Source organism: Aquarana catesbeiana, linkage group LG02 (genome assembly GCF_042186555.1).
Source record: "Aquarana catesbeiana isolate 2022-GZ linkage group LG02, ASM4218655v1, whole genome shotgun sequence".
Lineage (NCBI taxonomy): Eukaryota > Metazoa > Chordata > Amphibia > Anura > Ranidae > Aquarana > Aquarana catesbeiana.
In genome coordinates this window covers 143,091,781-143,103,808 of record NC_133325.1, presented here as the reverse complement: position 1 = coordinate 143,103,808, position 12,028 = coordinate 143,091,781, and the positions used below count along the sequence as shown (strand labels likewise).

The following is a 12,028-nucleotide window of genomic DNA, read 5'->3' as shown; positions in this document are numbered from 1 at the left end:
GCCCCCTTACATCAGAGTCCTCAGAGAGCCTCCCCCTTTCATCAGGGTACCCAGAGGGCCCCCCACCTACAACAGGGTTCCCAGAGAGCCCCCCACTTACAACAGGGTTCCCAGAGAGCCCCCCTTACATTAGGGTCCCCAGAGAGCCTCTCCCTTGCATCAGGGTCCCCAGAGAGCCCCCCACTTACATAAGGGTCCCCAGAGAGCCTCCCCTCTCCTTGGGGACCCCTGCAGAGACTCGGGGCTATTGGCCCCAGATTCGGGGCTATAGCCCCAAAAGCCACCCCCTAACGACGCCCCTGTAGGATACCAAAACTTTAAACAGTACCATTTGAAAGTATACAGGCAGGCCCTTGCACTACATGCTTTGGGTAATTCTTACATACATCAGAGCACAAAACAGATGGGTATAGTGTGTATGGGTTTGGCAAAGTCAGCAGATAGATGATTGAGGATAGACAGAGAATTGGGATCAGCTGACTTAGCAGTTGGGGGGAGGGAGGGTTACTAAAAATGATTTGGGGACACCACAAAAAATAAGCCTCTGGCACTCTGCCTGAATTTAAAGCAAAAAATAACATTTCTAAACATTTTAGGGGGTGTTTGGGGTAAAGCACTACTATGGATCTGATAAAATACATTGTTAAGTGACTACATGCGGTGAATATAGGGCCCGTAGAGCATGCTGGGGAGGTTAGTGAAGGACAATCTGTATGAAGGACCTAAAAAATTAATTACATAAAAATCCAGCATGCATGAGGACAAAGGGGACATTCACAGCATAATACAATCATGGTAATTAGGGAATGAGGAAAGAAATACAATATATTAGCAAACATTAAATACAATAAAATGTGATATTAAAGGATAAAAATCTTACCTTCATATACTCCTTCTGCAGGACCTGTATGATGGCAGAACAGGTCTCTGGGATGATGATACCCAGAGCCTGGAGGGAGATGCTTGTCGAGAACTTCAAGTCCTGCAGACTTCTCCGTGTCGCCAAATACCGCAGGGTAGCGACCAACCTCTGCTCCGGAGTGATGGCTTGCCTCATGCAGGTATCCTGCCTGCCAATATAAGGGGTCAGCGAAGCCAACAGACGGTGAAACACGGGGTCCGTCATCCTGAGAAAGTTCCTGAAATCATCAGGATTATTCTCACGGATCTCACGGAGCAAAGGCATATGAGAGAACTGGTCACGCTGAAGCAACCAATTCTTGGTCCATGAACTCCTCCCCACCCTGTTCATGGACTGGACTTGTGTCAAGGTGTACACATACGCAACGTGGCTAGAAAACGGTCGGCTGCTCAGAACGAAGTAACAGAACGCACTGAAGAACGCACTGAAGAACTGCAAGGCCTGTGAAGAGCGACCTGAAAAACAGTAACGAACGAACAAGAATACAATGACTAATTAAAGTCACACGGAACTTGCTTGCACGCACTGAAGAGCAGATACAAACCCACAAGCACAAACTGAACGGCAGAAAACGATCTGAAAGCCACGAGTCTGAAAAAGCGCGAATCGTCTCTCACCAAACTTTTACTAACACGAGATTAGCAAAAGGAGCCCAAAGGGTGCCGCGCTTGGTTCTGAACTGGCCTTTTCTAGTCTCGTCGTACGTGCTTGACGTCACCGCGTTGTTGGCGATCGGAAATTCCGACAACTTTGTGCGACCGTTGGTACGCAAAACAAGTTTGAGCCAACATCCGTCAGAAAAAATCCTAGGATTTTGCTGTCGGAATGTCTGAACAAAGTCCGACCGTGTGTACGGGGCATCAGAGTGCACTGATCAGTGTTTCAGGCCTGCAGTGATAATTGAGCATGCAGTAGATCGACTTCTGTACAACCTCCCTGCTCATACATGGATCAAAATTCTGCTTGACCCTGCTGACAAATATCAAATAACCCTGCGGACAAATATTGATCCATGTATGGCCAGCTTTATGTTTTACTTGTGAAGGTACCCCTTTCCCTTTTTCTTTTCTGTATACTGTATCTTACATTATAATCTTAGTAAAAACTGTTTGAGTAAAAAAACAGAGGACTATTACAAGATACCTCAACTTCTCACTTAGGGTTGCTCAGGAGGCACCATCATCCCTCCATTATCAATATCCAAACAACTTTACCATAAAATGGGATTTTTGAGGTATGAAATAAAAGAAAAAAACCGCGCTAAAGAAAATTGTGTAAAAACTTATAGCTGCACGAATAAAACACCAATATCTGTGTAAAATAAATCAAAATAAAAAAAAACGTGCGCTCATAATCAACATAAATACTCATATTGAACTACTCATAATCTGTGTAAAAATTTTTTAAAAATAATAATAAAAACTCTAAAACGGATCTTAGTGAAAACAATCCAAATCCCTACAAAAACAAAATACAAACATACATCAAAAATGATACTAATAATTATTGTATAAGTGGGGAAATGTGAAAATGTGCTTAAGACATGGATCATTACACTCCTAGAAGTTTTACACCCCAAATGGATAAAAAAAACAGTCCTCAAATAAGAAATTTTTAGCTGAAAAAAAGGGAAAAAGATAGTCCATAGAATGAACAGCAGGAGAAGGAGTCCCATAGACAGATAGCCACTTCACAGAAGCAGGGGGAACCATCCACGTTCCGACCGGTCAGACACTGCACAAATACATGGGGAGGGAGAGGAGTGAAGACAAGAGCTCTCATAGAATCCCACAGTGTTGAAAGGTGGACCCTTACCCTCAATGGTGGACCTCCTCTCTGGCGAGGTCTTACACGCAAGCAGACTTTGCCCTCTGCGGGACTGTGGATGGATGGTGTCCGGATCCTACTCGTGTACTGTGCATCTCCAACTTGGCTTGTACCAACTCGCCCACCTGAGGGGGGTGACAAGCCCACTCGGTCCGCCCGGCGGGTGTCGGTGTGTCCAGACGGAAGTCAGCCCGCAGTTCTCGGGTTACTCCCCCCCCTCTTTCTCCTCCCTCCCCTCCTCCTTCTCCTCCCGCCGGGCCGTGTGAGGATGGGCTGGGCCTGACACTGATCCGGACACCATCCATCCACAGTCCCCGCAGAGGGCAAAGTCTGCTTGCGTGTAAGACCTCGCCAGAGAGGAGGTCCACCATTGAGGGTAAGGGTCCACCTTTCAACACTGTGGGATTCTATGAGAGCTCTTGTCTTCACTCCTCTCCCTCCCCATGTATTTGTGCAGTGTCTGACCGGTCGGAACGTGGATGGTTCCCCCTGCTTCTGTGAAGTGGCTATCTGTCTATGGGACTCCTTCTCCTGCTGTTCATTCTATGGACTATCTTTTTCCCTTTTTTTCAGCTAAAAATTTCTTATTTGAGGACTGTTTTTTTATCCATTTGGGGTGCGAAACTTCTAGGAGTGTAATGATCCATGTCTTAAACACATTTTCACATTTCCCCACTTATACAATAATTATTAGTATCATTTTTGATGTATGTTTGTATTTTGTTTTTGTAGGGATTTGGATTGTTTTCACTAAGAACCGTTTTAGACTTTTTATTATTATTTTTTGGGATTTTTGAGGTGCCCACTCATACACGGTTTATACACAACTAGTATAAAAAAATATTTATTAAAGCCATAAAAGCATAAAAAATATATGACAAAAGTATTTTTACAAATAGAAAATTTTTCACAGTATATTGTTGTCTCTCCCACCCTACGTATTAGTATTTGACTTCCTTGGTTGCATGAATCCAATGCTGGAAATGTTCAGAAGAACTTTGGTAAGGGGGAGATCTACGATTTGTCACAATGTGTTTTGTGAGCACCATAAGCCCCCCTTCTTCAGGTGTCCTGAAACTATAAACCATTGGTCAATATTTAGTCCAACAATAAAATCTTAATATCTATCATATACAAATATAGTAAATACCTACCTTTATTAATTAGCAAGCATGTGATTCAGGGCCAAGAAACTACCAAAGCACACCATATGTCCCACTGGAAGGAGAACCATGCGGAGACTGAGAGGAGATTTTTTTTTTTTTAATTAAAATAAAACTAACAAAACAGTAGGGACCCAGAGAGGAAATAACCTCTTATGAAATAAAATTCCTCCAATATATACCCTGGTATGTGATAGATATTAAAACTTTATTGTTACACTTATGTTTCTTTTCTGTGTATTTGTATGGAAATAAATGCATCAGACATTTATAAATCTTTAATAACAATAATAATAAGAAGAATGTGAAGAAACCTCTTGTGAAGTAAACAGTGCCAGTCTGGGAAGGGAATGCAGGCCTTTCTCTTTGCAGTGTGGAAAATGCTGAAATCGAGCAACGTTTATAGCATACATATTGGATATGGAGCCTCCTGCAATAAAAGATTAGAAGTATTAAAGCAGGGCTGAAACAAGGGCCAGACAAGGCATCCCACTCCAAGCCACCTTCCATATATACAGGTACATTTCTTTATATTCCAGCAAAGTGTGCCTGCTCCAGAAAAGGCAATTTTGGTGATACTAACAGCAATGCTAAAGAAGTGCTTTAGAAGGCAGTATGTGCAGGAGAGGAGTATGCAGGATATTAAAGTATACCAGTTCAATTTTTAAACTTCAGATATGGGTGGGAGTGGGAAATATATTTGCCATTACTTTATATAAAGAAGTAACACATATACAGTAGCTCACAAAAGTGAGTATACCCCTCACATGTTTGTAAATATTTTATTATATCTTTTCATGTGACAACACTGAAGAAATGTCACTTTGCTACAATGTAAAGTAGTGAGTTGGGATGAGCCGAACACCCCCCCCGGTTCGGTTCGCAGCAGAACATGGGAACAGGCAAAAAATTTGTTCGAACATGCGAACACCGTTAAAGTCTATGGGACATGAATGTTATAAATGAAAAGAGCTAATTTTAAGGGTTAATATGCAAGTTATTTTCATAAAAAGTGTTTGGGGACCTGGGTCCTGCTCCAGGGGACATGTATCAATGCAAAAAAAAAGTTTTAAAAAACGGCAGTTTTTTCGGGTGCAGTGATTTTAATAATGCTTAAAGTGAAACAATAAAAGTGAAATATTCCTTTAAATTTCGTACCTGGGGAGTGACTATAGTATGTCTGTAAAGTGGCGCATTTTTCCCGTGTTTAGAACAGTCCCTGCACAAAATGACATTTCTAAAGGAAAAAAAGTAATTTAAAACTACTCGCGGCTATAATGACGTGTCTATGGGAGAAATCAAAAGTGCTAATTTTAAAGGCTTATATGCGGGTTTGTTTAGACTTTCTAAGCGACACAATCGGCTATACAGAGAATGAATAATGTCAAAGATAAAGATATTTTACATATAATAGAAAAATGTTCATTTTTGACTGGACTTCCACTTTAACATCTTGCAGTTTGTGACTGATTGTTAAAAGAACCTTTCACTGTATATCACAAATATCTGAATATCTGTTCGGCACTTGAAGAATGATCTCCCTGCTCTGAGCATGAGTACGTAAACAGATAATTCATACCTAATGCAAACATGAATAACTGTTTTGTCATAAAAAGTGTTTGTGCACCTGGGTCCTGCCCCAGGGGACATGTATCAATGCAAAAAAAAGTTTTAAAAAAGGACGTTTTTTTCGGGAGCAGTGATTTTAATAATGCTTTAATGAAACAATAAAAGTGAAATATTCCTTTAAATTTCGTACCTGGGGGTGTCTATAGTATGCCTGTAAAGTGGCGCATTTTTCCCGTGTTTAGAACAGTCCCTGCACAAAATGACGTTTCTAAAGGAAAAAAAGTAATTTAAAACTACTTGTGGCTATAATGAATTGTTGGGTCTCGGCAATACAGATAAATGTCATTGAAAAAAACGGCATAGGTGTCCCCCCAAAAATCCATACCAGGCCCTTTGGGTCTGGTGTGAATATTAAGGGGAACCCCAAACCAAAATTAAAAAAAAAAAAAATTGCGTGGGGGTCCCCCCAAACTCCATACCAGGCCCTTCAGGTCTGGTATGGATATTAAGGGGAACCCTGCGCCATTTTTTTTTTTAAATGGCGTGGGGTCCCCCTAAAAATCCATACCAGACCTGAAGGGCACCCGCCTGAAGGGTCTGGTATGGATTTTAAAGGGAACCCCACAATAAAAAAAATTGGCGTGGGGGTCCCCCGAAAAATCCATACCAGACCCTTATCCGAGCACGCAACCTGGCAGGCCGCAGAAAAAGAGGGGGGGACGAGAGAGCGCCCCCCCTCCTGAACCGTACCAGGCCACATGCCCTCAACATGGGGAGGGTGCTTTGGGGTAGCCCCCCAAAGCACCTTGTTCCCATGTTGATGGGGACAAGGGCCTTATCCCCACAACCCTTGCCCGGTGGTTTTGGGGGTCTGCGGGCGGGGGTCTTATCGGAATCTGGAAGCCCCCTTTAACAAGGGGGCCTCCAGATCCCACCCCCCTCTTTGTAACAGGTACATTGTACCCCTACCATTTCACAAAAAAGTGTCAAAATGTAAAAAAAAAAAAAAAAAAAAAAACACAAGACACATCTTGGGACAAAGTCCTTTATTAAAAAATAAGAAAAAAAAACGTCCCACAAAGTCCATTCATCTTCTTCTCTCGCTCCGCCGACGGACCGAAAAAAAAAACCCTACATGCCGTCACGGATCCGCCTCCATGGGAGGCACCCGCCGTAATGACTGTCCTCTCAGGTGACAGTTCTTTTATAACTAGGGGCGGGGCCAAACGGTGACGTACCCGGGAGACCCCACCCCCTCTGATGCACAGGGACTTCCCAATGGCTTCCTTATGGTGTCAGAGGGGGGCGGGGCCACCCGGGTACGTAAAATGGTGGGCCCCGCCCCCCTCTGATGCCCCGGGAAAGCCATAGGGAAGTCCCCGTGCGTCAGAGGGGGGCGGGGTCTCCCAGGAACATCACCTTGTGGCCCCGCCCTCAGTTATAAAAGAACTGTCAAAGCGAAGACACATCATACGGCAGGTGCCTCCCATGGAGGCGGGTAGGTCGCGGCTTTGTTTTTTTTTTTTCTTTTTCGGTCCGTCGGTGGAGCGAGAGAAGATGAATGGACTTCGTGGGACATTTAAAAAAAAAATTTTTAATAAAGGACTTGTCCCAAGCCGTCTCTTTGTACAATTTTGACACTTTTTTTGTGAAATGGTATGGGTACATTTGTACCCCGTTACCATTTCACACGGAGGAGAGGCTGGGATCTGGGGGTCCCCTTGTTAAAAGGGGGCTTCCAGATTCCAATAAGCCCCCCCGCCCACAGACCCCCACAACCACCGGGCAAGGGTTGTGGGGATGAGGTCCTTTCCGCATCAACATGGGGACAAAGTGCTTTGGGGGGCTACCCCAAAGCACCCTCCCCATGTTAAGGACATGTGGCCTAGTACGGTTCAGGAGGGGGGGACTCTCTCATCCCCCTCTTTTCCTGCGGCCTGCCAGGTTGCGTGCTCGGATAAGGGTCTAGTATGGATTTTTGGGGGGACCCCCACGCTATTTTAAAAAAAATTTTGGCGCGGGGTTCATCTTACAATCGGTCTGGTATGGATTTTGAGGGGGACCCCCCATGCCATTTTTTTTTTAATTTTGGTGTTGGGTTCCCCTTAATATTCATACCAGACCCAAGGGGCCTGGTAATGGACTGGGGGGGATCCCATGCCGTTTTTTTCAATGACTTCTTTTATCTGTATTGCCAGGACCGACAATTCATTATAGCCGCGAGTACTTTTAAATTACTTTTATTCCTTTAGAAATGTCATTTTGTGCAGGGACTATTCTAAACATGGGAAACATGCGCCACTTTACAGGCATACTATAGACACCCCCAGGTACGAAATCTAAAGGAATATTTCACTTTTATTGTTTCACTTTAAGCATTATTAAAATCACTGCTCCCAAAAAAACGTCTGTTTTTAAAACTTCTTTTTGCATTGATACATGTCCCCTGGGGCAGGACTCAGGTCCCCAAACACTTTTTATGACAATACCATGCATATAAGCCTTTAAAATTAGCATTTTGATTTCTCCCATAGACTTTTATAAGGTGTTCCACGGCTTTCGAATTTGACGCGAACACCCCAAATTGTTCACTATTCGGCGAACACCCGATGTTGTGTAGAACTTACGTTTGACTCGAACATCGGGCTCATCCCTAGTAGTGAGTGTACAGCTCGTATAACAGTGTAAATTTGCTGTCCCCTCAAAATAACTCAACACACAGCTATTAATGTCTAAACCGCTGGCAAAAAACGTGAGTGAGGGGTGTACTTACTTTTGTGAGATACTGTATGATACATACAGTACACTATATTACCAAAAGTATTGGGACGCCTGCCTTTACACGCACATGAACTATAATGGCATCCCAGTCTTTGTAGGGTTCAATAATGAGTTGGCCTACCCTTTGCAGCTATAACGGCTTCAACTCTTCTGGGAAGGCTGTCCACAAGGTTTAGGAAGGTGTCTATGGAAATGTTTGACCATTCTTCCAGAAACGCATTTGTCAGGTCAGGCACTGATGTGGATGAGAAGGCCTGGCTCTCAGTCTCTGCTCTAATTCATCCCAAAGGTGTTCTATAGGGTTGAGGTTAGGACTCTGTGCAGGCCAGTCAGGTTCCTCCACCCCAAACTTGTTCATCCATGTCTTTATCCCTCTTTCACACCGTGCAGATTTGACATGTCAAATCACATGCCAAATCAGGGCCTAGTGGCGGCAACGGCACCGTCCGAATCGGTGCTACGCCGACTTTCACCGATTCCCAAAAGTAATTTCTGCACTACTTTTGGCGACTTCAGGGGTGATTTCAATAGACATCTGTGCATGATCCCGCACAGATGTCTGTCAAATCACCCCTGAAGTCGGACTGAAGTGCCAGTTTGAAATCATGAGAGTTCAGCTGAATTTCACGATTTCAAACCCGCCCACAGTGTGAACCTAGGCACTGGTCCAAGTCATTTGGTGGAGGAAGGATTATGGTGTGGGGTTGTTTTTCAGGGGTCGGGCTTGGCCCCTTAGTTCCAGTGAAGGCAACTCTTAAGGTGTCACCATACCAAGACATTTGTGGGAACAGTTTGGGGATGGCCCCTTCCTGTTCCAACATGACTGCACAGAGGGCTTTTTTTCTAAGAAAGTAGGTGCTAGAACTTCTGCTTTTTTTTTTACTCACCCCTTGTCTCTTCCCATACCCACCCCCGAGCACTGTTGCTTGGTTTTATCCCCTACCCACCTCCCGGTACCGCTCTTTTAGAGAATATAGAACCAAGTATAACTTTGTGGTTATGGAATTTGTATGGAATTTGTTAATGATGACAAGAAAAGCAATAAAATAGATCCCCTGCAGCTAGCAGAAATAGACCCCCCCCCCCCCCAACAACAATGGACCACCCGCAACAAAATATCCACGCAGCAACAATAGACCCCCGGCAGCAACAATAGATCTCTCTGCAGCCAGCATCAATAGACCCTCCAGCAGCCAGCAACAATTGATACCCTTCCCAACAGTAGATTCCTCCCAGTAACAAATGACCCCCCAGCAACATAAGACCGACCTTCAGCAACCATAGACCATCTTGATAAAACTATCAGCTCCAATGACAATTGATCCATCTGGAGCCAGCATCAATAAACTTTCCAGCACACCCCAGCACCCCTTCCCATTTCATACAGTGTTGGAGGTGCCAGAACTGCATTCCCCCGTGTTCCTGCTGAAAAAAAGCCCTGACTGCGCACCAGTGCACAAAGCAAGGTCAATAAAGATATGGATGAGTGAGTTTGGGGTAGAGGAACTTGACTGGCCTGAACCTCAACCCGATAAAACACATTTGGGATGAATTAGTGCGGAGACTGCGAGCCAGGCCTTCCACTTCAGTGCCTGACCTCACAAATGTACTTCTGGAAGAATGGTTAAACATTCCCATAGACACACTCCTAAACCTTGTGGACAGCCTTCTCAGAAGAGTTGAAGCTGTTATAGCTGCAAAGGTAGGGCCAACTCAATATTGAACCCTATGGACTAAGACTGGGATGCAATTAAAGTTCATGTGCGTGTAAAGACAGGCGTCCCAATACATTTGGTAATATAGTGTATGTGTATATACCATGTATACATAGACTTTCTTTTGATGATATTGTATTTCTATGTAATCTAAAGACATAAAAATGTAACAAAAAAGTGATCACCAGTCTGAATTAAATGAGCAATTCCTATAATTCTATTCCTTGTTTATGGCTGGCCTAAGAGCTCAGACACAACATTTAGCAGGACACAGGATTGAATCATATTTATGGTGTACACATGTTGATTACATTACCTGGGCAAAATATGCCATCTCCTGTATTCCAACCAAGGAAACTTCTCATTGTTCTAAGCACTTCATCTTCCATCAGAACAAATACTGGAGCAACTTCATAGGTGTATCTGCAGAATATATGGACCTGACTGTAATGGACACAGGCTGACAAAAAGATGAATGTTCATAGGCTGCAATTGGTTAACAGACACCATTGCTCTTTGCACGTTTTTTTTAAATAAGCTTAAGAGTCACAGTCAATCTCCCCCTCTTCTTTGGATCTTGCCTTCTCTACTTCCCAATCCCCCTATCATATATGAAACTTTCTTACCGGTATCGAAGATGTCAGTCCTCCTTCATAGGCAATGTCTTACCTTATCCCAATTCTGTTCAGTTGTACACACTGTTTTTCAAGTGTTTATAAAAACTTTGTAATGCTGCAGGGCAGTTAATAATATAGTAGAGCCATGGGCATAGCATAGAGGTTGCAGGGGTCACAATCGCAACCCCGCCCCTAGCTCCGGGGGGCCCCTGCAGCCTCCCTGTCATATTATCATATTCTCCACAAAGTCCAGCTCCGATCTGCCCTAGGCCCCCATAGCCACGCTCCAGTACCGGGCTTCCACTTTGCCTTCCACAGTCCACGCCTCTCTGTTCTCATTGGCTGGGGTGAGAACAGCCCAGGATGTGGAAGTGTCTGTGCTGTGTGCTGGCAACATTGGTAACCAAGCTCAGCGAGTTAAGAGGAGGAGAGTGCCATCCTGTAATCACGATGGGACCGATGTCACTGATGAGGTAAGACATTGCTCAGTGTCTTTTAGTCACTAGCTGGAATTCTCTGTACCCCCCCACCCCACTTCCCTGACAGCTGGGGAAAACACACGCACCTCCGGGAGGTGACCTTCTCCCAACACCTGCCAACACTGACAGAGAAACCTTTAGAAAATTTTAGAAATTGCTAAAACAAATCCCTGAACACCCCCTGAGGGGCCCCTGAGGGGCTGCAGGCTCCAGACTTTGTGTTACATGGCTTTGCCCCCCCAGATCTAAGTTGCGCCCCCCCCCAAAGTCCCCTGACCACCCCCTCCACTCTGGATGCTATGCCCGCTGCTGAGCTTCTTTCCCAAAACAGCACTCTATACTGCTAATCCTCCACAGGGCTAAAATCACATTCCTTTACAACAGAGCCAGTCAGCCATGATCTGCATAGGGTGTATCTGCCTACTGCAAATACACTGCTGTTCCGACCAGGGATTTCACAGGTCAGAACGGCAACATAAAAGCCAGATACACCCTGTGATGTTCGAAATCAAAAGTGCTCATTTTAAAGGCTAATTTGCATGGTATTGTCCTAAAAAGGGTTTGGGGACCCGGGTCCTGCCCCAGGGGACATGTATCAATGCAAAAAAACTTTTAAAAACTGCCGTTTTTTCAGGAGCAGTGATTTTAATGATGCTTAAAGTAAAAAAAAAAAAAAAGTGAAATATTCCTTTAAATATCGTACCTGGGGGGTGTCTATAGTATGCCTGTAAAGTGGCGCGTGTTTCCCGTGCTTAGAACAGTCCCTGCACAAAATGTAATTTTTAAAGGAAAAAAAAAGTCATTTAAAACTGCTTGCGGCTTTAATGTAATGTCGGGTCTTGGCAATATGGATGAAAATCAGTGAAACAAAGGGCATGGGTACCCCCCAGTCAATTACCAGGCCCTTTGGGTCTTGTATGGATATTAAGGGGAACCCTGCACCCAAATTAAAAAA

General features: G+C 44.2%; 1 protein-coding gene across 1 annotated transcript in view; it reads right to left on the bottom strand.

Annotated features, from left to right (window-relative positions):
• Positions 1 to 12,028, bottom strand: part of CSAD (cysteine sulfinic acid decarboxylase) — a 90,554-nt gene that overhangs the window by 42,865 nt on the left and 35,661 nt on the right. Inside the window, exons 4-5 of the mRNA XM_073613560.1 lie at positions 10,294 to 10,400; positions 4,227 to 4,342 (exon numbers count right to left, since the gene is read on the bottom strand). Coding sequence (XP_073469661.1) covers positions 4,227 to 4,342; positions 10,294 to 10,400 — 223 coding nt within the window. The remainder of the gene's footprint in view (positions 1 to 4,226; positions 4,343 to 10,293; positions 10,401 to 12,028) is intronic.